We start from the raw sequence: 27585 nt of genomic DNA, 5'->3' as shown, positions 1-27585 counted from the left end.
AAAGCTGAGTGATCCGGCGGCTTGTTTACGCTTGAAGAGCTGAAACTTCACAGCCGTCAGTTGGGGTGGCAGATGGCATCGTCGTCCTCAGCCTGGGATGAAGCAGGGGCCCAGAACGAAGAATTTCGTGCCTCGAGCCCACGTTGAACAGGTTCGCCGGCGTTCGTATATCGGGTGTAATGCTCCGTTGCCCGTGAGCGTCAATGTTGACAGAAACAACTAACAAGCGATCCCAGCTGTACTTCCGTTGTTAATGAGGGGAAATATAGGCAGGTGCTGGGCTTCCCATCACCAATGTTTCGCCGCGAGGCACCGTATCTAGGCTGATGCTTGTCTGGTCTCGGTTGCCACGGATTCAATGTCATGGAGTCATGCAGGCACTTTACGCCACGTACCGAATAGGGACACTTTGCAGAGGCCGTGAAGAAATGTCACCGTGATAGTGGACCATCTCCCCTCAATGCCATTTGTTTGTGGTGAGCACAACAGACAGGCAGGAAAGCAAAGGAAAGATTCCAGGTACGTTGATGCAGTTCAATTGCGTTGAAGAGGAGAGGTCGTGACGTCCTGCAGTGGGGATTTGAGGTGGTGAGAATTGTGACTTCTGCAGCGCCATGTTGGTTGAGACCGAGGGATGAGCTGGCTGGTAACTGTGTGGACCCGTACGGATAACCGCTGCCTATCGCTTTGTCCTATGAGAGGAAACTGCAGAGCCTCCTCTGGCAGCAGTTTTGGCTGATTCTGAGATCACCACCTTCGTCTTTTCCAGTTGTTGATGGTCGTGATGGCCGTTGCCCTTCCTCTTCTCCCCGTTATGAGCTGCGTCTGTGGTTGGCCGGTCACGGTTGAAGGTTTCTGGTTGTCCCAGGGCGTCATTGGCGCATCTCTGGACGGGAGGCAAGGATCTAGACGCTAGGATGTGCTTGAGGAGACGATATGTGCGTGCACGGCACCAGGAAGCTGCCGGAGAGAGGACGGCGACGAGAACAGAGCACAGACGGGTGAACGTATTCGTAGGACGTAGAATATTTGTGTGCGGTTCGACGGCGTACGGTATGCTTTCAAACATGTCTTTCTCTGGGACCAGTACTGGATCTTTCCGCTGACGACCGTCTTGTTGGTAACAAGCCGTGTTTCTTTAGCTTTTTCGTTGCGATCAGATCTTGGCCGACTGCGTGGAATGTGTGGATCATGCTTTGGGGCGTGTTTGGATTGCAACCCCGACAGCCAGCGGTGCCCCGAACTGCCACGAGGCAGTGAAGCGAGAGGGCAAAACAAGGGCAAGCAGGCATGGCCAGCAAGAAGCGCCAGCGCACCGAAAAGGCATCAAGAATCTTCTCGCGTAGATGGCAATCGGGATCCGTAGTGTAGAGTTTGCAAGACTTCGGGGTTCCATCCGTAGCCCCATCGCAAGTGTTTTTCCTCGACCCTTCTGACGTATTTGACGGACATGGTATTTCGGATCAGCTCAACAGATAATGACTGGGGTGGGTTTGCGCAGCAGAGAAGCGGTTGGAGGCGCTCTTTTGTAAGCAGTACGGTTGGCTCTGCTCTGGCTGCCTTGCGTGGAGTAGTACCGGGGTCGGTTGGCAGGGACCCAGCCGTCCATTCAATGTTCCGTTCATCCATCCATCCATCTTGTTCCGTGAATCACTGAATTCAGTTATGTTTGGACCAGACCAGGCCAGGCCAGGCCAGAGCATATAGCAAGCCTGAAGTTGACTGGATAGTAGTTTTTTGTCGGTAAGTCCAGCGTGAGATGGTTCACACCAATATCCGTAGTAGTGTAGTGCATGCAGGCATTAGGCAAAGTGATCTGTGCAGGCGTCGAGTCGAGTCGTTGGAGTGCGTGCAGACAAGGCGCGACGTGACTTCGGAAGAGGCGAGTGTCCAGGCCGGCGGGACGCTAAGCCCTTCTGGATAATTGTCGTGGAGGAAGATTGGCAGATGTAAGGCCGCGGTGGAGGACGGACTCCAAGCGACCCGCAGAGTGCGTAAAGTGGGTGAGGAGGAAGGAGAAACGGAAGAGACTTGCAGGCAGCATGTCTTGATTTCACGAGCGTGACGAGACTTTTGGTCGTTCTTGGGCGAAGTCATCCGGCCCAGGTCTCCACGATGCTGGGGACGTTACTGGCGCTGGGGACGGTGAACCATTTAGAGGTGGTGACCGTGACGGTCGACGCGCTAGCTCAGGCGTCGGGTCAAGATTGAGACATCTTGGTTGACAAGAGGCATGCTTCGCGTCCTGAGGGCTGAAGGCCAGGCTGTCGCTGTCGCGGTGGGAATCGGCTGCCTTATGCTCACAGCGCGGAACGGGCAAAGACTGATGATGGAGAGGCGGTTCTGGCTTTGACTGGTGGTGTGTTTTCGGGTATGGAAAAGGAAAGCGCGTTGCGGTGACGTCCGGTTCGAGGAGACGGTGGATGATGGCCGTTTGTGGAGACGGGAATTGAGTGTGATACAGATGAGCTTTATTCGCACGGTACAGATAGGCACGGGAACGAGTAAAACACAGTGTGCGTTGTTTAAGAACACTGCTCCACCAGCCGCCACCAGCGCGAAATCCGGCCATACGGACAGGACGAGTACGAATATGTGCCGCTTCCTTCCTCCTTCCTTCCCGGTACGGCTGGGATAGGTATCCGTACTGAGGTAAGCTGGAGGCAGTTGGTTTCTTTGATTGCTGCCTTAGCGCGGCTGCCATGCCACGGTTCTCTGGTCCATGTCTTCCGAGTTCCTCACCTGTACAAAGACGACGGATGTCGAAACTCGAACCCACGAAAACGGTGGGAAACACGACGGCTTCAAAAAGGAAAGACCCCGGGTACGGATCCAGGGAATAGAGACCGAAAATGAAGGGCACCCAGGCAAGTTCACATCACTGACAGGCCCTGGTCCCCGCCGGATCTACAGTGGAGGGGAGGCTAAAGCACGGAAAGACTTCCCTCGAAGGCACCCAAAACACTCTCCGAAAGGTACCATCTCATCCTCATCCTCATGATACCCGGCTGCACCTCTAGTAATTTGGGAGTGAGAGAAGTTAGAACCATATCCCCGACGCTCGCTTAGCCCTCACATCAGGGAGCTGGAGTCGTATCTTATGGGTCCCATTGCGTCTGTAAATGACCGAATCACACTGAGAAGCCCCTCATATCAGCGCTCACGTCAATGATGGACATGAGGTGTCCTTGAATCTTGAGTTCCTCAATGCCTCGCCTCTACCGTCCGTCCTGCACTGCACTGCACTGCACGATGTCAGGAAACTTCTGCCCCGACGCCCGGACCATATACCTCTGTCGAGACGTCAACATGCAGCCAAAAGAAAGTACCTGCCTTATGTAAGGAACGCCGCTCTCAGCGCCTTCCGGTTTCTGTCCAGGTTGCATCGCCCGTGCCTTGCACTTCGCTTCGCCTCGACTCCTCAGGCCAAACTAACGTCTTAAAGTGAGAAGTCACAAGTGCCTCAGGTAGTGAGTGCTGAGTGCACCAAGGAGAAATAGCAACCTCAGTCATATGGTGAGACGTGATTTTATGCCATGACTTCGACTCGACAAGTCTCTAATTATCACGTATCTTCCTTGTCGTGACCGTCCATTATATACCGTCTTGGGACTTTGGAGTGGGCTTAACTGGACCCCTCAAAATAACGGAATCTTGTTCCTCGGGCTTTCTTTCTGGTCTGCTTTCAATAGCAATAGGTAGGTAGCAATAGTACGCACCTCGACGCCAAAAGATACGGTACGCCTCGATTGCACCAAAAACACCGCAACTGCAAAGTACTCACGTTCACCCTCCCCCCTTCGTCAACTTCCAATTCCACTTCCACTTCCACGGACATACACACCCTACAACCGCGTCCCGTCGTCCACGCCAACGACAACGCCCACGCACACGCCCACCACGCCCACCACGCCCAAGCCTTGGTCGCCCTCGCTCGCTCTCACACTACAGGCCTCTGTGTACCTTACCAAGTCCCAAATTCCCCACATTGGTCGCCTCCCATCCACTGTGAGGGCCCTCCACCAACTCCCACCGACGAGCCAGCAACCCAGCCGTCATCCCTCGGAACCTCGTCACTTTTGAACACAACGACCACCGACGGCTTGTTTTTCTCTCAGCTCCTCCTCCTCCCTTCTCCCTCCCTCCACATCTGTTTCTCGCAGTTTTCGACGACAGCATATTTTGCTTGCTTCGATGTAGCACGTCGCTTTCTCCAACGAAACCAACCCGTTCGACTGACCCGAAACCTCAACGCTACCTCTTCAACGATCCCAGACCGAACGCAACGTACCAGCCACAGGTTGTGCACGACTCGGGAAACCCACGCCGAAGACCCTTGAAGCCTTTTCGAGTTTAGCGGTGCCGCAGCAGACGCAGACGCAGACGCAGACGCCGACCCAGAACGGTGCTTTCTACCCAGCATCCAGCATTCAGTCAGTCCTTGACTACCTTTACTGCTGGTTCAGCACCCCTACCCCAAGAAACCCCAAGAGCCACACGCGGGCACACACACACGCACACAGCGAGGGCACTCTGATGAACGCTGGACACTGAGGTGCCATTTCTCCCTCTCTTCCCGTCCTCTTGTCCTCCCCCCAAAATTGCCTTGGGCCAGCCGAACGCCTCCACTGTTTGGATTTGAGAGAGTCCCCCCCCAGCACTACTGGGCACGTACCAAGCACCCAGCGCCCAGCACCAACATACACCCGTCGGCAACAGAGAGGGCACTGCGTGCGAAACACCACCCGCCGTCTTGCCTTCCCTCGACCGTCAACCTTCTTTCTTTCGCCCATCGCTCCTTCTCCCTCAGTGACCTCACGACAACGGGCCTAGACGAGGAGAATCATGTCGACACCGACCACGGCTACAGCGACATTACCTCCTCACTCCCATTACCATCATCCCCATTATCCTTACTCACACCAGTCGTACCAAGCGTCAACCGCCACCGGCTCTTCCTACCGTCAGCCAGCGAACCCAATCCTCCCCACTTCTTCGTCCACGGCGACGACGAGATTGCCTCCCGCCTATTCGAACCACTCGAGCGTGCCATACGCGACTTCTTCGTCTGCAAGTCACGCCGGTTCAAATGGCCTAGGCCTTTCAGCCTCGTCTGCCACTTCGAGGATCATCCACGACGCTTCGAGTCCGGACGCGAATTACTCGGTCACTGCAATGCCTGCCTCTCATGCCCAGTCTTCCCAGTCCTCCTCCGGTCGCAAGCGAAGACGATCGAAGGGCCCCGATTGGAACAAATTCTATGAGAACGGCCTGCCCAGGGAAGTCATCGTCATTGACGACACACCCGAGCCCGAACAAGGCAAAGCAACCGGCAACGGTGTAAGGGTCGTGTCCAACGGCACTGCCAATGGCATCACCACCAATGGTGCATCGAGCACCCGTCCCGTCCCCAAAAAGAGAAAGCGAGACGATGAGCCCCCGTACGATCCGGTCTACCACAACAAGTACGCCGGCTCTCACACAAGCACTCCTCGCCAGAACGGCACTCCCAACGGATCCACCATTTCTAGCGATCGGACGACGAGCTCCGGGGTTCACACAACCGCTCCCACATCCCTTTCTGCCAACGGTCAGGACTACTATGACGCACAGCCGGGTCAGAAGCGGAAGCGAACTCGACAGCAGATCGCTCAAGAGGCAAAGAAGCGAGAAGTCGAACTCGCAGATCCCTTCCCGACGTACAAGCCTCCTCCTTTCCCTCCCAAGAAGGCGCCAGAAGTGAACGTTAAGGTCGTTCATGATGTGCGTACCGCCCCTAACCTCCTCGTCGAGTAATCCGGCTAATTTATCACCAGCACGTCTACAACAAGAACGCCAAGGTCGACGACGATGATGGGCATTACATTGTTGTCCCTGATGCCGACTTGACCGACAGATGTAAGGTGCCTCATCCTAATTGTTCAAGTACTGCGCTAACATCATCGTAGACCAAATGGTAAAACTGCTTGGTCAGGGCACTTTCGGTAAAGTCGTTCAGGCTCGAGACCGCAGAAGAAACAAAGCAGTCGCCATCAAAATCATTCGCTCGGTGCAAAAGTACCGAGATGCCTCGAGAATAGAGCTCAAGGTCTTGGAAACACTCAGACAAAACGACAGCGAGAACCGCAATCGTTGTATCCACTTGAAGGACTGTTTCGACTACAGGGGCCACATCTGCATCGTCATGGACCTCCTTGGACAGAGCGTTTTCGATTTCCTGAAGAGCAATCAATTTGTCCCTTTCCCTAACAGCCAAATCCAAAGTTTTGCTCGTCAACTCTTCACCAGCGTGGCCTGTAAGTTTATTCTGCATTCCCGCCGCAATTTGTTGCGTGCACTAACATGTATCCAGTCCTCCACGATCTCAACCTCATCCACACGGATTTGAAGCCGGAAAACATCCTGCTTTGCGACAGTGCTTACCAGACATTCACCTACAACCGAAAGATACCCTCGTCATCCCAGACTGTCAACCGCAACGCGACCCAGCGCCGAGTCTTGCTCGACACCGAGATTCGATTGATTGACTTCGGCTCGGCCACCTTCCAAGATGAGTACCACAGCTCCGTGGTATCTACTCGGCACTACAGGGCGCCAGAGATCATCCTGGGGCTTGGTTGGTCATTCCCTTGCGACATTTGGAGCATTGGCTGTATCCTCGTGGAATTCTTCACCGGCGATGCCCTCTTCCAGACACACGATAATCTCGAGCATCTGGCAATGATGGAGATGGTTGTTGGCCACAGGATTGACTCTACGCTTGTTCAGGCTGTCAATAAGATGGCCACAAGAAGCGGCGGAAACCCGGCCTCCAAGTAAGTGCCTGCGTTGTCTGACGAGGTGATTCTATACTAACACTGAACTTCAAGGTACTTCAAGCGGCTCAAGCTCGACTATCCCACTGCAGAGACAACACGCGCATCCAAAAGATTTGTAAAGGCCATGAAGCGCCTCGAGGTTGGATCTCCCAGTCACGCTACGAAAACGGTTGGCTAACATGGACCAGGATATTATCCCTTCGAACACGACCTACTTCAAGAACTTCTTGGACCTTCTCAGGAAGATTTTCGTTTACGATCCTTCACAACGCATCACGGCGAAGCAAGCGTTGCAGCACCCCTGGTTTAAGGAGCCGGCGACGCCAGACGATGGTACTGAGGCTGCCAAGATTCGGCTGGAGCGGATGAGATCCGAAGAGTCTCACAGGACACACACATGATTTTCCTTAGCTATACTGAGCCATTACTTTCAAACCCTTACGTCTATAACGAACAAAGTCGAGCATGATATGGGAGTTGTCCGGTTTGATATCAGGTCTGTACGATGTGGGAAGGACCAGGGACATGGCGCTCTTGCAACTTGATTTTATTGGCATAGGCTTCTCATGAGGCCGGTCCGTTCCGCCTCTGGTAGCAGGCTTGATGGAACGTAGGACGATGGGGTTTTATTCTTTGGGTTGGATAGGGAACTCGCAGCAACGCGATTGAGTAAACCAGATACGATCAATCCGTGCGCGGAACAGACGTTGCTTAGTAGAGATGTCTCATTGAGAGAGCGTGCCTTATCGCCAGGCCCAATAGAGCGATTCTCCTAGCCACGGCGAGCTTGTATGGCTTGTCATTTCGTTGGTCCCACTTCGATTGCACGGAACATTATGGGCAGCGCTCCGTAGACTGTACGGTATGGTGTTGTAAGTGCAAGACGGTTTCCGTTCCCCTTAGAGTTTGTTGCTTACGCATTTTTAGGGGTCCATCCTTCGTTTGCATGAATCGTTTCTCGAAAAGAAAAACATCACTTGAGTGCAGTCCGACACCTTCGCTAGATTGCACACGTGACCCAGTTGCAACGAACTAAGTTTGAGAATTCCAGCAGTCTGAGCAACTTACGACAACCTTGCAGCGAGGGTGCATCTTTTGGCTTCGGCCGCAGTGTACCTTTGTACAATTATTGCTCGCAATGTATCAACACAAGGCTCTCATACATACAACAAAGACTAACGATACGGCCGTTTTGTTCTACTGTAACTCATGGGTGTTGTGCTTGTCGCAATGCGCTTTCTCTCCTCGCTCAGCGTGGGTCTCGAAAGAAACGTCATTGTCAGTGATCGAATCCGTTCAAAGAAGGAGATATCTAGCCAGAATGAGTTGTTTCTGTCGCCTGCGACATGACTATGTCGCCGCCAATATAGAAAGAGCTCTCTCGTCGCTCGACTTTGGCACAAGAATTCATCATACTCAACAGACACACGAAAATATCAAGATACCATTATCCCGCCACCACCTTTCAATCGTCCATTGAACCCGCTATCTCGGCAGAAATCTGAAGCATCGCAGCAATGTCCAACCAACTTATCAACGAGCTGACCTATGGCAGTCTCAAGAGACTCGCACTCTATCTTTCCCTCCCAGCAGACGACAGCATCGCTCGTCCCTCTCAAAAATGGCTCGAGGAGCAAGAGACACGGCTGCGCGATTTGCCGAGCGTCTTGCTCCGTCCGAAGTCCGACTCTCTGAACATGATGGACTTGGTGACGCGAGGCCTGATGAAGGTGAGCGTAAAGCAGTCGCTCCCCTTCGTTCCCGACGCGGCGGTGCTCTGTACAGCGCACAAGTCTCTGAACCCCTGGCGTGTTCGCGCTCTCTTTGAACTGCTTGTCTCCGAGGTGACGGACAAGTTCGAACGCCTGCGCCGGATCATGAGGAACAACTCCGACCTCGCCAAGGACCCCTCTTTCCAAGAACTGGTCTGCCGTATCACCAGCATTCAGGCTCTGTGGATGGACCGCCAATTCTTCGAGCAGTTGTACAAATACCCTCCCGTGATGATGGAGAAGGTGGAATCGCAGTGCGAGGCGTGTATATGTGCCGTCGTCGGCGGGGATACCCGTTTGCTTGTCGACCTCCGCGCTCATTTGCTTTCCCGTGCCGAAAACGCTACCCCCATCTTTCTCAAGGTCGTGGACGCATGGATAGACGCTTTTGAGCAGAAAGCCGGTGATCAAATAGTTGTTGATCTCAAAGTCAAGAGCGCGGTGTTGGCCGAGGACCTTCGGCGGATCCGCCACGAGATCGGTGTCAGACGCCATCAGAGACGAGAGGCATATCGACAGGCCGGGAAGAGCGTCCCGTATTCCAAGGCAAAGCACAAGGACGATTCAAATGTGCCGCTTCCACCCAAGAGTGCTTGGGCCCCGAAATCTGGAAACTCATCATCGACACCCTCCGACACGATCGCCAGCACTCGTTTTGGCCAGCACGTCCCAAACACATCGAACCAGCGCCCTATGAGCCCCTCCTCATGCATACCCGAAACGCCCAGCAGCAGACATACGAATCCCTTCGATGACGAACACGAACACCATACAGATGATCGCTACAATACAGATGATGGTGCTGATGATGCTAACGTAGGGACCCCGGCCTGGACGGAGCAGATGAACAGCTTTTATGAGCGTCAGGCCGCGCTGAGCAGCGGCCAGGGTTTCGACAGCGCCTCGGTGCACCCTGCCTTCCGCATATCGGGCGCTCCCTCCAGGACTCAGGTAAGCGAAACCCGCACATTGGCGAGAGACACATCACAGACACCTGAGCGTAGCACGTCGACTGCCAGGGACGCTCCGCGAAGAGAGTCCACGCCAAGTCGAAGCCAGCGCAGGCGCCCAGCGGAGCCGCGCCCCGAACCCGCCAGCTCATCGAGAACCCAGCCCGCCGAATCCGAAACCGCCAGTTCCAGGCCGTCATCCAGATCTCGTCCGAGCAGCACGCCTCGCCGAGAAGAGCAATCCAGGCCGTCATCCAGATCTCGCCCGAGCAGCGCGCCTCGCAAAGAAGAGCAATCCAGGCTCAGCGCCGTCCGCATCGAGACCCTCGGCGGCGACCTCCGCCCCCAGCCGCCCCCATCCACTGCCCCCTCCAGCTCCTCCATCCCGCCGTCAATGGCCCATCGAGAATCCCGCGCCCGCTCGCAGCTCCAAGAGCTAGCGGCGGCCAGCGGCGGCTCCAACGACGTCCACCGCCAAAACAGCAGCAGCAGCAGAAACAGGCCGGCAAGTTCAACGGACCACCACCGGTCTAACACCACCACCAGCCGTACTAACCGTCCCAGCTCCCGCGCAAGCGATGCAGTGAGTTCTCCCCCTCCCCGTCCCGTGAATAATCCCGTGACACGTGAACCCACAACAGCAGCAGCAGCAGCAGCAGCAGCAGCAGCCAACAGCAGGCCTTCGACGGCACCGGCTGCTGGTAGGACTCGGCCTCAGGAGGATGTGAGCGAGGCCGCCGCCACGGCGCGAGATGCGTGGCAGACGAGGTTTGCTGCCCTGAGCTTGAACGACTCCGGTCGTCGCGAGGTACCCGGAAACGGCCGAGGAAGAAGCAGCAGCAGCAGAGCCCCGAGCACGCGCCACAACAGCAGCCGGGTACCGCCCTCGACAAGAGAACCAGAAAGTACGAGCAGCAGCAGCAGTAGAACAGCCTCGAGCACGCGCACCAATGGCAGCAGGGCACCCTCGACAAGAGAGCCAGACCACCCGAGAAGCAGCAGTAGAACAGCTCCGAGCACCGCGCCTTCAGTCTCGCACCACTCAACCGCGGGACGGTCGAGACGGGCCAGCACGTCGTCGTGGACGTCGTCGGTCTACTCGGAAGAAGAAGCCGGGCTCCAGCCCGTTCAGAGCGATTTGTATCGGGGGGTCGTGGACCTTATGAGGGGAGGACGAGATGTTTACGACGATGATGCTACGACTGTTGCGTCTGGGTCGACGCGGAGGTAGGTATTCTTGGTAAGTTTCGGGGGAAATACTTGGATGGTCTGGTTTTGGATTTCTGTTTGGGAGATTGGTGAGTATCGGTAGGTTCACTGGTGCCTTTTGTTCTGTTTGCTTTGAGTACGAACGGTTTTCTGCAAGATGTAAGTCGGTTGTCGCTTTAGGAACCGACAAGCATCACCTCGATGTTCTTTCAAAGACGAGATTTGTCTACCTGTCCATAACTAGCCGATGCTAAGTGACCATCAACTCTCAAGAGGTAGTCCCTCTTGTGGATGAAATTTCGTTCGTGTTCTTCTCCCATTGTTTGGGTCCAGCAAGTGCGACAATGACGGTCTTTTCATAACCTGTTCTCAGCAAATTCTTCCACGCCAATTTTCCGATCCATCCTTCCCACGGATGAGGTCTCGGGCTCGCTTCCGAGATACATGCTATACTTTGACAAACAATGATATTAATTTCCGAGCAACAAAGAAAGTGAGTCCCAGAGAAGGGGTACGATGAAGAAAACGGTCCTGGTACTGGTCGGTTGAGTGCGTGCTCCTCGTCTCCGCAGACAAAGGAATCGATCCAGTGGCCGGCCCCCCTCCATTATGGAATCCATCGTTGGTGTCCGAACATCCTTGACTTCTTTTTCAGAGCTCAAACGCAACTGGATGTGGATTTGGAGTGCCTAAAATTTTGAGGGTTAGCGATCCTCGTCTGTGGCCAGTGCAGATGAGCAACTTACCATCAAAGCAGCTTAGCATGGCAGCAGTTTCGTCATCAATTGACTTCATCAATGTTTTCCAACATCACGACTCTCAGTAAGAGTAAGCCCCGTCGCTCTCACAGTCAGGACCGTTCGGATACTCCAGAAGTTTCTGAGGCGGGAGAACGGGCGACTGCGCTTTTCCAGGGTAGTCGTAAGAGCACTCCGACTCGTCCCCCGCGTAGAACGTCTGTCCAGTGTTGATCTTGTTGGCCCAGTGAACCCAGATGACTTGATCGTACCAGTCAATTCCATGTGGTTTAGTCACCTTGTAGATCTGGTTGAGGTGTCCGGCCTTGTCGAACTGGAACGACTTCATGAATTTGTCCATCCACTGGAGCTCCGTGCCCTCTCCCCCGACCATGCCATGCAACACAATACCTTGGAATCTAGGTTAGCTCGGTGGTTTTCAACGAAGGTGTAGAAAGTGCTGGAAAACCTACGGTGAATAGGCCGGAAGTAAGGAACGTAGAAGGAGTCCTCAACGGCAGCAGGGTCGATCCACTCATATCGAACATCGCCATGGTACATGAACGAAGTTTGAGTGAGGAGTCGGTGAAGCAGAGCACTTCCGATCCCGTTTCGACGATGCTCTGGGTGAACGAAGACGACAGCTTTGACGGTCTCCGTAGCCGCGCCCGTTCCAAAGGCGGGACCCTTCTCGTAGGGTTCCAAAAAGGCGAATCCGTAAATTTTGGTGTCGAAGGACTCGTCTCCCTTTGGCTGTGTTTGCCTCCACTTCATGTACTGGCGGTAGGCATCAGTGGAGGGCCAGTTTCTCACATCGGTCAAGTCGGCTCTCTGTACAGCAGCAACCACAGATGGAAGCTTCTCTCTCTTGCAGTCGTTGAGGAAAGACTCGAACTTATGAATAGACACTGAATTGGTGCCTGGAACAGTTGCGTTGGTCTCGACGGCGAGGTTGTAGATATCTGCGCAACCTCTTGCGTCGCTGAGCAGTGCAGGGCGGAGAACGCAGTCACTAAGCGGACCATCCTTAAAGACAGTCGTTGGCTGCTTGTTGGTTGTGCGCACTAGAGCACGCTGCCGAGAATTGTCGACTTTCGCTCTGGAGCGCTCCTGTTCCTTTCTTCTCTGCTTTCGCCTCTCCTTCTCCCTCTCGCGGGACTCTAGCTCTCGAAAAATCAGCCAGTTGCTGGTCTTGTGAAGACGATGGTGACGCAGGATTTTGTTCATCGATTGCTCTTCTTCGAAGTCCACATAAGACGCAGGGTAGGGCTCTTTGTCTTTGATTTTGCCGGTTTCCGGATTGACTTCCGAATCATCGGGGACCTTTGAAATGTCCACGGAAAACGAAAGAATGGCCTCGTTGCGAATACTGTCGAACCACTCCGCGATGCAAGGGCTGGGCGGGAGAAAGAGGCTGTTGTCATTGTTTTTGACGCGAATCGGTTCGCATTCATCATCAGAAGCTCCATCTCCGTTGACGCTGACTTCCCAAGACGATCCTCTTTCTGACTGTAGGTCATCGTCTGCGATGTTCTCGACCTCGTCGTTCTGGCGGTAGGGTCGAGTCATGGGTGCAGAGGGTCGACCGAACGCCGTAGGCTGGCGGGAAGATCCAGTGGAGTCCATTTTGTCCTCGGATATCTGAACCGGCTGGAAGGCTTCGTGAAGTTGATCGTTGGTATGTACAGAAGCGTCTGATGCCGAGGCGGTGGGGGGAGCGTTAAACCCGACAGATGCAGTACGTTTTCGGTCTGGAACGGGAAGTTGCTTATCCCAGCGAATGGAGGGCCGCTTGATGGGACCGCTGGGCCTGGGAGAGTTCTTGCCGGGGGATGGAGCAAGATGAGGTTGGGTCTGGATGTTGACGCTTCGTTCGACCATGACTTGCGGGGGAGAGGAGGGGGTGCTATGGTGGACGTTGCTGTCTTGAGAAGGAGAACTGGTGATGGTATGAGGGTAAGGGCTGCCGAATCGGCGAGAGGCACGGCCAAAGGGTGGATCTCTTGCTAGATGGTCTTTGTCGTCATAGTCGTGGTCTTGTCTGTCGTCCATTGTGGTCTTCTCCTGCGATCGAGGAAAGGCTGCCTCCAAGAGCGTGTGGAAGAAGAATAATCGTCTGTTTGCAGGCTTAATCAGTATTTGGTTCTCACAAAGGGCTGCACACCCTAAATGATGCCTATTGTTTGTACTTACCAGCCTGTCTCAAAGATTTGGATAGTAGTGAGTACTCAAAGACCGCACAACCACATCAACCGATTGTGATCCTTGCGTTGCAAAACAACTTGGAGATGGCGGGATGGCCTGTAGGCTTGCAGCCTGGAAGGTCCTTGAGGTCCAGGGGGAAGTGTGGCCGAAGTCAAGATTTTTCAAAGTGAACGTACAAAGACAGCTGGCTAGGCTGTCAGGATGCTGAGTGGGCTTTGAATTTGGCTCAACTAGAGGCAGGAGCGACTCTGGGTAGGTATCTAAGAAGGCAGGTGCATTTTAACTAGCACCTTCCGTCCTATTCTGTCTCCTTAAGGAAACCCATCTCAGACTTCTTTTTCTTTATTTCTGAGAAGGCAAAGTATGAAGTTTACCTCTGAGAATTTCTTGCAATATCCATTTCTGCGTCTAGACAAGGGACATCTGATCTCTATGTGGAATTGGTCTTTAAGAGTTGAAACCCTCCTACGACTAATCCTCGACCTTACCCATTCGGTTCTATCTGAGGATCTTGGGAAAGAGTAGGATACAGCCAATTTGAACTAAGTTCCAAATTCATGAAGGAGACATGAACGGCATTAAGACCTCCTTGGGGTGAGGTTAAATGGTCGTGGTATTGACAGGCTCGGTGTGGTCGGTGAGGAGCCCATCTGGAGAGCTCACCGAGCTAGACCGACATCGCATGCAGTAGGTGTCACGTGCTCGACCTGGCCCAGTCAGGCAGCATGCTGAACATGGGCAACTTGCACCAGCCGCTTAGACAACGCAAAGTGCAGCTCTGCAACAAGCAATCGAAATTTTGAACAACAGGAATCGTTTAACCTTCCCCAAAACAGCTAAGCTATATTGAACTCAGCATCGAAATGTTGTCGATCTTGCGCAAAGCCCGTCTCAAGGATAAGGAGATGCGTATACTGATGCTGTCAGTCTACAACACGCAACCGCTCGTATCGTCCCGCTGACAGGCTGCTCAGGGGTCTCGACAATGCGGGAAAGACAACAATAGTCAAAAAGATCATGGGCGAGGATGTGAACACGGTGAGCCCAACTCTGGGCTTCATCATCAAGACCATCGACTACGACGGGTACGTGGGCACTTCTCTCTCTCAATCAAGCGACAGCAACTGACATGGGACAGATATAAACTAAACATCTGTGAGTGGATACTCCGATGCGGCTGTATTCCTCTCTGACCGACGCAGGGGACGTGGGTGGGCAGAAGACGTTGCGCTCGTACTGGCGCAACTATTTCGAGAAGACAGATGCGCTGATTTGGGTGGTCGACGCCACGGATCGGCTAAGAATCCAGGACTGCAAGGAGGAGCTGCATGGCCTGTTGCAAGAAGAGGTCCGTCGAGCGCAGACCCCTCCTTTTGTGCGAGGCTGACTGTGATGGCAGCGACTATCCGGAGCTAGCCTCCTGGTGTTTGCCAACAAAACCGACGTGAACGGCTGCATGGATGAGCGGGAAATACTCGAGGTCGGTCTTGAAGAACCCAAGGTCTGCGAGTAGGCGCTGACGTTTTCCCAGGGGTTGCAACTAGAATCAATCAGGACACATCGCTGGCATATCCTGCGGTGTAGTGCGATGACAGGTGCCAATCTCAAGGAGGGCCTGGCATGGGTTGTGGAAGATGCAAAGAAGAGGCTGTTTCTGTACTAGAAGAGCCATGCTTTGGCAGCCTGACATACCACCACGCGAAGAGGAAAGCAGATTTTTGCACCTGGCAACACGCGAGGATGTCCTAGCTGTTGTTGAATTTACTAGCTCCCGGACGCGCCGTTGCAAACCGGGGTACGCTGGAGAACAGAGTGCATGAACTTGGCCATGTCGAAAGAGGGAAGGCAGAGCGTCTCAGGGTGTTCTGGAAGGGCGGCCCCAGGGAGAACCAGATCCGAAGGTCTGTGGTGGTTCGGTGGTCGGGATCGACGTCGTGTAACGGGTGGCAGAAAGATGGGTGACCCGGGTGTCGAGGAGAACAAGCCCACGCCGGTGCAAAGGAGATGATCAATATCAGAAGCCGATATATGCTGAGGCTGAGGATGAAGAGCCCCTTTTGGATGGAGAAAGTTGGTTTACTGCGTCTTCGTGCTTACCATTGCGCCTCAGACCCCGCTGGTCCGATGATGCCCAAGAAGGAAGCAATGCAGATGGAACCAAGGATGGCAGGATGGAGTAAATGCGATGTTGTGGGTTCTGCTGCCCAGCGTAGAGCGCAGAAGCACCTGATAAGGTGTTAATGTTCAGTGTTTGTCGAGTGTAGGTATATAGGTAGTATTGTTCACATTCAAAGTCATTGCATCAGAGAAATTGGCGACCCCCGTTGAATGCCAGGACATCCCTTCGAAAAATCATGGTTTGAAACGACGTGATTGAAACGATCCGCTAGCCAGTGAGATGCTTGAATGTCGAAATTTGGTGCGGCCCAAAGTCAAGGGATCTCAGGTGCGAGCTGGAGCGATATCCAATGTGAGACAGGGGCTTCGAGTGTGGAGAAGCTGGTGGTCAGGGCGTCTTGGCCTTAGGATTGAACGTCGAGCAAGGAAGGTACGTACCGATTACGAGCTCAGGTTCTTTGTGCTGTTGTTGTTGTTGTTTTTTTCGCCAACAATCAAATCAATCCGTGGCTGCAAACTATTAGGCTGACTGAGCTGATCTTCTTCTGCAGCCAAAGAAGCCGCAGGTGAGACGGCTAGTTGCACATTTCGGAAACGAAATTTGTGCAATTGATTCAAAAACCAATTTCAGTGAAATTGTTGATACATATAGCGTCCGACCCGACTTTGAAAGAAATCACACGGAGCATGGGCCCGAAGTCTGTTCCAACGACTCTATGCGGCTGCTGTCACCTGTGCCTGATGGTACCTCACCAGGTCAGTCTGAGGCCCAGGCCTGGGTCGGCTTCTCTGTTCCTGAATTGATGATTGGACGCTGGGCAAGTTGTCGTCAGGTACGGTGCAACTTGGGGGCCCAAGGCAGCAAAGAGGAAGGTCAGATTGGATGCAACTCTTGTTCGCATCTTTCGTTGCCATGCTAAAAAACCTGCTTCCTTCAACTCTGCCGTCAGCTTCTCATTTGCTGCTGTATTTCCGTGCCTCTCTGCCAGACCAAACAACAAACGCAGGTCCCGTATCTTACTCTTACTGCCGCCATCCATCGAGGCCGCATTGCTGCATTTATCGCATTACCTAAGACATTAGCCTCACCACGCATCCGCCAACCGCCAAACCCTCGGAATATCCAGCACTGGTGCACCCTGCCGCGCCCGGTACCTTGCTTTCGCGCAGCTCTAGCTCCTCAAGCGGCGTCCATCCCATCCCGTCCCATCCCAGATTCGATGTGGTGACGAAGTACCTCACCTTCTCGTACCGCACCCGTCCCGCTACTTGCCTATCTGCCTACCTTACCTACCTCATCCCGTCCCCGAGAGGAGCACAGCAGGAAAAAATAGACAACATATCCTTCTCCAACCGAAGCACTTCAAGCCACGCTTGTTCGCCTTGCCACGGAATACAGAGTCCTCTCTCCCGGGGAGCTACCTGCGCATACAGAGCCACCTGTTTCCATTCTTCCCCCACCGCAATCGTGTCATGACTCTGTCTCTCAACTCGACATGTCGGAACAAGCCATGGACGACGTCTCCAAGTTTTTGCAAGATGTCAAGGAGATGAATGCCCGCCGCACCGAAGAGGACGACGCCCGTCAGCGCGAACTCGACGAGAAAATCCAACAGGAGAAGAGGGAACGCCAGGCTCGCCGTGCCGGTACGTGTGTTTCCGTCTGTTCTGTTGTCTCTCAGCCCTCCCGTACTGTACTCACCATCCCGTCCCTCACTTCCATTGCCCCTACGCCTCATCTCACGCGGCTCTCCCTCACTTATCTTACGGTCTGTTGTTGTTCTATTTCCACCTGTGTGTCTCGCCTGTTTTTTTCATAAGCTTTCTTTTCCCAACTAGGCCAAGGCACAAATCCTACTCCACGTCGTGACTATCCTCGTGCGAGTGCTCGGTGCCGCGCTGTCTTCAGGTTCAGGTTGCCATCGACCAAAAAGCCGAGCTATTGACGGTGCCGCCGCCGCACTGGTCAGGACGCGGCGACGCCTCGACGCCTTGACACCAACCCACGGCACTGCAGAAGGCACACGCACACAACCACACACGTCCTTCGTCCATTGTTTCCCTGCGCCCTGCAGAAAAATTATCTACACGTTTTCTGTGCATCCGCTTCTACCCTGTCTATTGTTTTTTTCCCCCCTCCCCTGCGCTCCTCGTCGTCGTCGTGATCGCCAGAATTGCATCACCCCCGCCTCTGACAACGTTGGCAGAACGCGCCCGATCGATTTCCCCTCAGAAGTCATCCCCGGCCAATACCCCACCACCCTCGTCTCAACGCAACACGACACAGCTCTCCGATGATCTAAGGCTCTCTTCGCCTGGTCTTGAGCATACCGGAAGCCCTCGCTCTCGCGGCATTACGGCTTCTGAGGCTATGGACAGCTTCTCCTCCACTTCCCCCACCAAAGAGAACGAATCCCCCTTCGATACCGATACCAAGCGAACGAGCGTCACCTCTCCTACCGGCAGCGTACAAGGAGCCCGGCCGTTGTCCTGGCAGAGACGACCCAATTCACAGCACTCGGATCGATCCAAGAGCCGTCCCTTGTCTGTTGTCGCCGCTGAGAACGCAGCCAGGACGTCGCCCAACCCGACCTCCGACCCGGCCTCCGCTACCGAGCAGACATTCTCCAAAGACCAAATTGCCCAGGCATTGGGATCCAAGGACCCTTCGTGGTTCCGCCAGACAGCCGATAGAGCCAGTGTTGCGTCAGCAGCGAGTCGCAAGAGTCAAGTAGAGGACACTGATACCGCCGACATGTCGGCCATGCGCCATCAGCTCCCCGGCATGAGCCGTAGCTCCTCGACAGACCTCGCAGCAGAGCAGACGAGCCCTACCAAGTCACTTGGATCGCCACTTTCGCTTACCGGCGCGCAGAGACTCGACCCTCCCGCAGAAATATCTTCCGAGAATGAGAACCCCGCACGGCGGGCGTCCGTCCTGTCTTCGGGATCGGGCCGTATGTCACCAAACAGACCCGTCTCGCCGACAAAGGGCATGGGCGGATTTGTTCAGAGTGCCATGATGAAGAGGTCTGACAGCGTGAAGAGATGGAGCGTGACGTCGCCTGCTGGACTCGCACGCGTCGACTCTGTTGTTTCTCACAAGACGGGGGAGTCCCGATCGCGGCCGCAGAGCATGGTCATTCGTGATGGCGCATCTACCCCCACCAGCACCGGCAGGGCTCGTTCCCGCTCTCGCCCTGCATCTCGTCCTGCGTCCCGCCACGCGTCCCGCCCAGCTTCTCGTCACGGTGCGATGGAGGACGAAGACGACGTTGAGACTACCCCGAAAGCATCTGCTACTGCGTCTGCTGCACCAGAGCCAAAGCCGTCTGCCGAAGAGGACGACGAGAAGATGACGCCACCATCGAGCCCTTCAAAAACCATGGATAGCCGACGATGGAGCCCGACAAAGGCTAGCTGGCTGGAGACTGCGCTGAACAAGCCCGAGTCCCCGAAGCCCAAGCCTCCACCCACGACGAATCAGCCTGCGTGGATGGTTGAACTTAACAAAGCAAAAGCCCAGAAGGCTGCCAGCGGAAGTGTTGATCTTGGCCGAACTGGATCCGTATCATCTCAGAAGCACGAGGTCAACATCGGTGGACTGATGCGATCGTCACCAATGGGTGGACACAACGCCAAGCCTTCTGTTAGTGGACTTAAAGGTATTTTTGCACCGCCAACCGAGTCATCGCATAAACCAAGCGGTAGCATCAGCGGAGGCAGCTTCCGCAGTATGAAGAGCCCAACAAATGACGCCAAGACCGAAGGAGAGGCTGGAGCAGGAGAGGCTCCGAAGCGATCATCAGTCAGCGACAGCCCGGCCGTTGCCAAAGTCAAGCCCGAGACGCCGCCGAAGAAGGATTTCCGTGCGAATCTCAAGGCTCGAAACGCTTCTGGTGACGCGGGGGGTTCCAAAGAACAACCAAATGAGCTGGCAAACGTTTTCGGTAACTTGCGTCGCACTAAAACACAAAACTACGTTGCCCCAGACGAACTCAAGGGCAACATACTGCGTGGCAAGGCAGGCTTGAATTTGACTGGTGGCCCGAAGCCGAGCGAGCGCAAAGATGAGTTCAAGGACGCTATCTTGAAGAAAAAGGAAGACTTCAAGGCTGCCCAAGAACAAGGAAGAGGCATAGCTCGCAGCAAATCAAACGCTGCTGAGAACCCGGTCCCCGAGGCCTTGTTGAAGAAAGCCGAGTTTAGCAAATCGCTTTCTTCTAGGCCGACGTCCGACTACACCATCGAACATCGTAAGTCTGTGAGTGGGCGGCCGAAATCGATATCTCAAGGACCCAAGGATGAGCTTAACGAGGGAGCTTCCTCGGTCAAATCTCCTACTGGATCCGTCAAGTCACCAACTGAGTCGGTTACGTCTCCGGGTCTCCAGAAAGAGGCGAGTGCGCCTGCTCGTCTGCAAGGGCGCGCCTCAGCCGGCGGGTTGGCCAACCGTTTCAACCCCGCGCTTGCCGGTCTTCTAGCCCGCGGCCCACCGTCTATGGCCCCGAACGGAGGAAAGGATGCCGAAAAGTCGCAAAGCTCCGGTGCTTCGGAGCCCACTGGCCCTGGTCCGCAGTTGACGCATATGACCAAGGGCCGTGCTCGCGGTCCCAAGAGAAAGGCTCCTACTAAGGGCACGACTACCTCTTCTCCTCCGCCCGAATCGAAGCCCAGCCCAGCCGCGACATCACCTCTCAAGGAAGAGCCACCTGCTGTTGTTGAAGAGCCCCAGAAGAGTGTCCAGAAAGAGGCGCCGTCGTCAATTCATGCTCAAGTGGCGGCTCAAGCTGCCCTCAAGAACAGGCCAGCCCCTCTGAAGAATATTGGGAAGCCCGCGGAGGATATCGAACAGCCTGCCGAGAAGCCGGCCGAGAAGTCAGCTGAGAAGCCAACTTTTAGTCCGAAGGACGCAGACCCTGTACCGACCCGCAGGACTCGATCTCCTACGATGAAGTTGCAGTCTTCTCCTATTAAACTTCAAGAAGAGAAGCCGGTCGAGCCGGTTTCTCAGCCTACGTCACCTAAGAAGTTGGACATGAAGAGGATGTCAAGGTTCTTGGACGAGAACAACCCGACAAGTCCCAAGCCCGAGAGTCCTCAGAGAGCCGAGAGCCCGAAGCGGGAAAGCCCAAGAAAGGAGAGCCCAAAGCCGGACAGCCCCAAGATGGACGGTCCCAAGCTGGACAGCCCCAAGCCGGAGAGCCCTAAAAGGGAGAGCCCTAAGATGGACAGTCCTAAGCTGGATAGCCCTAAGAAGGAGAGCCCGACGAAGCCAAGTCCCGTTTCAACACCAAGCATCCAGTCCAAGCCGGTCTTTGAGAAGCCCCCGAGCCCAGCACCGCAACAGATCGAGGATGCCTCTCCAGTCAAGACATTTGGGCGGCCTCTACCAGAACCCGTACCCAGCTCCCCGAAGAAGTCGTTTTCGGAATCTCGCGAAGAGCCGGCACCTGTCAAGACCTTCGGCCGACCCTTGCCTGAGCCCAGGCCGAGGTCTCCAGTTCGCTCTCCTATTCGATCCCCGCCACCCAACGAGTACAGTCCTCATGTGGCGCCTCTCAGACTCTCAAGACCCAGTTCCCCCCAGAAGATGATGTCCAACGACAAGGTTGACAGCGACCCTGTAGTCTCTGTCAAGAACGCCACCGCCATGTTTGGAGGGTCTGTATCACAGTCTCCTCCTCAAGTGAAGTCGCCACCTCCCATGAAGTCGCCCGTCAGGTCGCCGTTGAGTTCGCCTCCCATTGAGTCGAAGTCGCGTTTTGAGCCCGCAGCACCTCCTGTTGAGAGGACTGTCACCCCGAAGGCCGCAGCTAGACCTTTGCCGCTGCCACCGAAACCTTCGTCTCCAACACCTGTAGCTTCGCCGATGCGATCTCCAACCAAGGAGGGACCGGATGTGTCAACCATGTTGGATGACTTCTTCGGCACGCCGCGACCACAAAGGGAATATCGAGTTGACACCGCCGAGGTCTTGATGAACAAGCCCCGTGTTCGCAATATTCAGGGCCAAGGTGCTCGACTTTTCCAGATTACCGGTGATGGAAAGAAGATTCCCGTCCCTGCGCATAACGAGCGTATTTTGTTTGAACGCGAGATGTACATCTGTGCCTCCACCTTCACCAATGATGCTGGATGGAAGGCGACGGAGGTGTACTTCTGGGCTGGTGACGAGGTTCCGGATGCTACAGTTGAAGATGCTATCTTGTTCGTGAACCGGGAAGCTAGATCTCTTCGCGGCGAGGTGGTGAGGATGCGCCAGGGCAGAGAGACTCCTGAGTTCATCTTGGCACTCGGCGGCATGCTTATCACTCGCCGAGGCACCAGCACCAAGTACGATTCCCTGGCACCTAGTATGCTCTGTGGGCGTCGCATTCTTGGCCAGACTACCTTCGTTTTCGACGAGGTCGACTTCTCTTCGGCAAGCCTCTGCTCAGGCTTCCCGTTCTTGATCGCAACCTCAGGCAAGTGCTACCTGTGGAAGGGTAAGGGTAGCGATGTGGATGAGCAGAGCTGCGCCCGTCTCATTGGTATGGACTTGACCTTGACGGGCGAGCTCATCGAAATCGATGATGGCAGTGAGCCCGATAGCTTCTGGGACATCTTCAACGGTGGCTCGAAGCCCCATTCCGCGGACCACTGGCGTTTGAAGCCGAACTACGACAAGTACTGCCAGAGGCTGTTCCGGTCTGATGCGGCTTCGAAGAAGCAGGTAAGATGCATCTCTCCACCACTACACAATGCTTCGACTAACATACCCCGACCAGGTCGTCGAGATTTCTCCATTCACGCAAACAGACCTGGACCCGCACGGAATCTACGTCCTAGACGCCTTCTTCGAGATGTACATCATCGTCGGCAAGTTCGCCCAGAGCCAGTACAGCTCATTCCGCATCGCCCTCGACTTCGCCCAGGAGTACGCCATCCTCGCCAGCGGCATGGAGGACCGTCCCTTCATCCCCATCTCCACCGTCGTGCTCGAGGGCATCCCCAAGGACCTCAAGAGCGTCTTCCGCAAGTGGCGCGACGAGGCCAGCCCCACCATCATGCCCCAGCGCAGCGGGAGCTCCAGCCCCCTCAAGCGCGGTCGCAGTCTGCGCGTCGTCCCCCTGACGCAGGCGCTCCAGGCGCTTAGTGAGTAAGAGGAGTGAGTTTCTTCTGTTCCGGGGGATGGCGGCGTCGGGAGCTGTGGCGCAGCACTTTCTTCCTACAAACAAATACCCGGTTGCTTGGGATGGGGCAAGCAGATATTCAGATGTGAAGGAGGAGGGATTCATTGTACATGATTGTGTGTGTTTTTTGTTGCATTTCCAGGAGGTGGCGATAACGGCGTTCCTCCTAAACCCAAGTCAATCGTGGGCGGCTGTTTTGTTTGGTCATGTACATCGAGGCGTACTACTGGACGCAATATGATGACAGCATTTTCAAGCGACCGATCTTCACCGGTGTGTCACTGAGTGTGTGAAGGACCGTTGAAAACTTTGCGTGTGAATTAATCAAGAAACCCAGTAATGATGTGTCCCCAAACACAACGAAACTACCTGAACAACGCCGGTTATCTATGTACGCTTGGTAAGGCGCCGAGCACCATATGCACACAAGACCATGTCAAAACGCTGACGACACGCTCTGTCTCTCCCCCGTACATGACCCCCCCCCAATTATACTTCTCTCTCTCCGATGCTCCAACGCCGTGGACGAGAACCGCCGAGCGTCAAGCCCAGCCACATGTGTGGGTGTTTGTTCATTGTTGTGACTTGGGGTATATTTGTTTTGCGAGTCCTAACCACTCACTTCCTCCCTGATCTTTTTCTCTTTTCTTTATAGAAACTCTTGCGCCTCCTCGTACAAATCCTACACGGAAGAGGTCCTCTATGACTCGTCCTCGGTATCCGTGTTTGTCTCGCTTGTGTCGTCTTCAATGTCGTCATCGGTGCCGCTCTCCTCGTCCGAGTCCTCTTCGGCCGCTTTCCTGCGGGGCTTGGTGGCGCCCGGTACGCTTCCGCCCTTGAGGGCTTGCATCTGGCCAGCTATCGAGTCTGGTTGTCCTGTTAGTGCTTGCACTTCTGGCGGGGTCATCAAGTTTGACTTACCCTCATCAGGTTCGCTAATCTCGTCCTCGGCGACCATTTCGGCAGCCTTGTTGGCTTCCTCCACTACCAAGGTTACCTCCATCTTGGTATCGAAGCCAACGTAGCTGTCGCACACGACGTGCATGACAAAAGTGTAGTGACCGGCCTGGGGAGGCGCGGCGAATTGGGCCTTGAGGGTCTGCATGTTGAAAGTGGGCTTGCCGTCCTCGCCAAAGATGGGCTGGTCGAACTGGGTGAAGGTGAAGGGAGGAACAGCCATCTTGCCTTGCTTAGAGTCGGTCAAGAAGACATACCACTTGGGGGCGTGGTCGCGGGCGAAGTAGGGGGCGTGGGCGAGAGGAGGCAGAATCGGCTTGTCGTCAACGGGAGTAGGCTTGCCGTCAGGACCCTTGGTAGTCTTCTTGCGGCCCAGGAAGGCCTCGAGGTCGTCTTCCGCCGGGTCAATGTCTTCCAGATCCAATTCGTTGATTTCGGGTACGTTTTCGCTTCCAGGAGGGACGATGCGGCCCTTGACGACCAGGGTGACGAGAGAGGAGGGAATGATGAAGCGCTCGCCGGTGACCTTGAAGAAGGCCTTGGCAACGCGAAGTTGGGGGAGCTGACGAGCGACGCTGACCGCTGACTTGTACTGATCCTCAGTGAGGAGACCGTTGCGAACTGTGAGGTTTCTGCGGAGGTTGTCGGGAAGATCCATGAACTGCTGGAGAGAGACGTGAACCTTCTCGTCGCCGCCCTCAACGGCGCGGACAATGTCCTGGGTGAAGTGAGGAAGCTGAAGAAGAGGAGAGGACTTGGGAGGCAGAGCCTGGATGAGGTGCTGGCTGGTTGAGTAGGCGGCCAGAATGGGGCCGGTGCTGCCGTAAGCCTGGGCGATGGCGGAGAAAGACTTGGTGAGGGCGTGGGCGATGGGGGCAACTTCGTACTTGGCGCTGTTCAGGGCATCATCTTCGAGCTCGATGCGACCAATGTAGGACCACAGAAGCGCAAGAGCCTTGCGGCGCACACCACTGTCGAGGTCCTCGAGAGCCTGCTTGTCCTTCTGGGAGAGACCCGCCTTCTCAGCGTTGGCGAGGAGCTTGGACTCGAGCTTGGAAAGACCAGACTCGGCCTTGTCGCCCTTGAGAACAGCCTCGAACTCCTTACCGCTGCTGAGAGCAGTAATGACACCACCCTCGTCAACGTTGTCGTCGTAAGCGCGGAACAGGTTGTTGGCGCTCTCCATGAGCACGCCGTCCTTGGACATGCGCTGAGTGCCGTACCACCAGGAACCGACCAGGTACGGCAGGAGAACACCGAGAAGCAGAGTGTAGGCAAGAACGACATACTTGCCGTTGCCGTCGGAGACCATGAACTTGGGGAGCGCAATACCGATGCTGAAGCTCTGCTTTCCGTCGGGGTGGCCATATTGAATGTAGTTGTTGCGGACGTCCTCGTCGGTGAGCGCCTGGTATGCCTTTGAAATCTCGACGTAGGCGGCGTTGAGGGATTCGATGGTCTCGTTCTTGGCCGGGTCGGGCTTGACCTTGTCGGGGTGCAGTCTTTGGGAGAGCTTTCTGTAGACTTTCTTGATTTGCCTCTCATCGGCAGACTAAAGGATGGTCAGTACACGAAGCAAGGTGCGACGGGCAGGAAGACATACGTCGGAAATGCCGAGGATGTCGTAGGGGTTCCAGATCTTGGGTGTCACGGTCTGAACGTGGAGGATGAGGTAGACCATGCCAGCCATGAGGGCCAAGCCGAGGATGACGAAGATGACGCGCACGATGCGGCGCTGTTTCTTCTGGTGCGCCTTGCGCTGTCTTTCGATCAAGTCGGCATGTTCGGGCTTGTAGTCGCTCTGAATGCGCGGGGCTTTCGCTTCGATGTCCTTGGAGGGGAAGACGAGTGTGTAGCCGAGGGGCAGCGTGATGATGCTGCTAATGGCGAGGATGAAGAATGGGTAGAATTGCGCCTCGGCGTCATACGAGTAGTCGGAACTCATGTTGACGATGTGGCGAGCTCGAGAGCTCTGGAATGCGTGGGTGAGGACGGGATTGGGGCAGCAGCAGTATGGTGATGTTGCGCCGAAGATGCCACGTCAAAGAGAGTGTCGCGAAGGATGGAATTGGTAAAGGAACGAGCGGCGTAGCCGGCACGGAGAAGTGGTCGTGTCAATACAGGACAAGACTGGTTGTGTAAATGAAAATAAGAAGAAGACGGAAAGGGTGAGAAAGAACAGCAAGCAGCTCTGTGGCTCGGGTTGGTGCTGTGTCCTGTGTCCTGTGTCGGGTCACTGCAGTCAGTCACTTTCTTTTGACAATCGTGGCCTCGAAATACCTTACTGCAGTGGTAGTTTCCAGAGACAGGGGGGTTACGGCTCAGTGTCCAGTCAGTGCGCCTGATGCGCCCCACCGATGGCTCTTACCTGGCTGCTTTCGCCTCAGATCCGGCAAATGGATTATCTGTCCTTCCCCCCGACCCCGACAAGGACCTTATTTGTTGTACCTGGCCGTTTTGAGCTTGTTGGCTAGCTCCGAGCGGCCCACCCTCCTATCTTGGGTCCCGGTCATTTCCTCCAGGTACCCGACTCGCCGTCATTCGGCCCAGTTGCATCTAAGAATAACTGTTGTTGGCCATGTACTGGTGAAGCCTCAATACTCGAATCGAGCGAATACACTACTCCACGATTTTTTCCTGGTCGAATACTTGAGCGATGATGACGGATAACAAGCACAGCACTAGAGCTAACAACAGCAAGGACAACAAGCACAGTACTAGAGGCAATAGCAGCAAGGACAACAAGCGCAGTACTAGAGCTAACAGCAGCAAGGATAGGCATAGAGGTGACAAGAAGTACGGATAGTCGCAAGAAAAGATAACCGTTGAGGACTGTACTCTAGCCAACCACCTTTCAACGTTGCACCAAGCCACTCAACGGGCATACATAAGTCTCAAGCTTCCACTTTTCAACGATTTGTTCGCATCTATTGCGTCTATGCCCTGGTATTATGGAGAAAACTCACACCAACAACTTTCGGTTTGCATCAGAACTGCAATTCAATGTAAGAGCGCCGGGGCAGCGAAACACTACATCCTCAGACGCGGGACTCGGGCGCCCTCATGTGGCCATGCATGCGGTCTGTACTCACAGTAAATCATAGTAATGTTTCGTCCATTCTGAGAGTATAAATCTCTCCTACGCCAAGCGAGATGACCAGGCAATTCGAGAACCGTGGACGATTACCCTCTTCAGTTTGTCAATTAAGCTGTCATCGTCTCGACTACAACATAACCAGCCCACGTTGCCCGGAACGACCCTGTTCTCCTCCTCAGCCCGAAACTTATAAAGTATACCGAATACATCAAGAACCGGGAGGAGGGAGGATACCGACTTCTCAACTCACTCGTGGCAACTCCGAAGTTCATTTATTGTCTTACCATTCATAATGATCACCTTATCATTTCTCTTTTCAAGATTCCAAAAACACAGCACAGACTATTCCCAACCTGGGTGCTGCTGTCTTCAAAAATATGAGGTAAGTGGTTTGAGTCAATATATACCTCTTCTGTGTCACAACTCACCGAAAGACCCGGCCTCAGGACTCGGCGAGCTTTCCTTCCATTTGTTCAGATGTTCTCAAGCATGTATAGATCGCCTGCCAGCCACGAGGCCAGCGCTTCTGCGAGGACATTTTGAGCAT

The 27585-nt window shown here is 54.7% G+C and overlaps 6 protein-coding genes across 6 annotated transcripts; 4 read left to right on the top strand and 2 right to left on the bottom strand.

The window, feature by feature from the left end:
• Positions 1-4845: 4845 nt before the first annotated feature.
• CkaCkLH20_09858 (uncharacterized protein) lies at positions 4846-7219 on the top strand (the record flags this gene model as incomplete). Its single annotated transcript, XM_038892573.1, has 6 exons — positions 4846-5763; positions 5817-5898; positions 5949-6296; positions 6353-6815; positions 6870-6957; positions 7007-7219. The coding sequence occupies 6 exons, from the start codon at positions 4846-4848 to the stop codon at positions 7217-7219; spliced, it is 2112 nt and encodes a 703-aa protein (XP_038742140.1).
• A 1116-nt stretch (positions 7220-8335) lies between these two features.
• CkaCkLH20_09857 (uncharacterized protein) lies at positions 8336-10467 on the top strand (the record flags this gene model as incomplete). Its single annotated transcript, XM_038892572.1, has 4 exons — positions 8336-9541; positions 9595-10049; positions 10105-10348; positions 10411-10467. The coding sequence occupies 4 exons, from the start codon at positions 8336-8338 to the stop codon at positions 10465-10467; spliced, it is 1962 nt and encodes a 653-aa protein (XP_038742139.1).
• Positions 10468-11568: 1101 nt separating this feature from the next.
• On the bottom strand, positions 11569-13538 carry CkaCkLH20_09856 (uncharacterized protein; the record flags this gene model as incomplete). Its single annotated transcript, XM_038892571.1, has 2 exons — positions 11569-11897; positions 11960-13538. 2 exons carry the CDS (start codon positions 13536-13538, stop codon positions 11569-11571), a joined length of 1908 nt encoding a protein of 635 aa, XP_038742138.1.
• Positions 13539-14554: 1016 nt separating this feature from the next.
• Positions 14555-15204, top strand: CkaCkLH20_09855 (ADP-ribosylation factor; the record flags this gene model as incomplete). Its single annotated transcript, XM_038892570.1, has 5 exons — positions 14555-14613; positions 14666-14776; positions 14830-14846; positions 14894-15039; positions 15091-15204. 5 exons carry the CDS (start codon positions 14555-14557, stop codon positions 15202-15204), a joined length of 447 nt encoding a protein of 148 aa, XP_038742137.1.
• Positions 15205-17320: 2116 nt separating this feature from the next.
• On the top strand, positions 17321-22954 carry CkaCkLH20_09854 (gelsolin; the record flags this gene model as incomplete). Its single annotated transcript, XM_038892569.1, has 3 exons — positions 17321-17456; positions 18017-22524; positions 22580-22954. The coding sequence occupies 3 exons, from the start codon at positions 17321-17323 to the stop codon at positions 22952-22954; spliced, it is 5019 nt and encodes a 1672-aa protein (XP_038742136.1).
• A 730-nt stretch (positions 22955-23684) lies between these two features.
• On the bottom strand, positions 23685-25886 carry CkaCkLH20_09853 (protein translocation complex component; the record flags this gene model as incomplete). The annotated part of the gene is made up of 3 exons (XM_038892568.1): positions 23685-23851; positions 23906-25493; positions 25545-25886. 3 exons carry the CDS (start codon positions 25884-25886, stop codon positions 23685-23687), a joined length of 2097 nt encoding a protein of 698 aa, XP_038742135.1.
• Between the last annotated feature and the right edge of the window lie 1699 nt (positions 25887-27585).

Source organism: Colletotrichum karsti (assembly GCF_011947395.1).
Source record: "Colletotrichum karsti strain CkLH20 chromosome Unknown Scaffold36, whole genome shotgun sequence".
NCBI lineage: Eukaryota > Fungi > Ascomycota > Sordariomycetes > Glomerellales > Glomerellaceae > Colletotrichum > Colletotrichum karsti.
The sequence above is the reverse complement of the archived record's forward strand: the minus strand, read 5'-3'. Positions and strand labels throughout refer to the sequence as shown.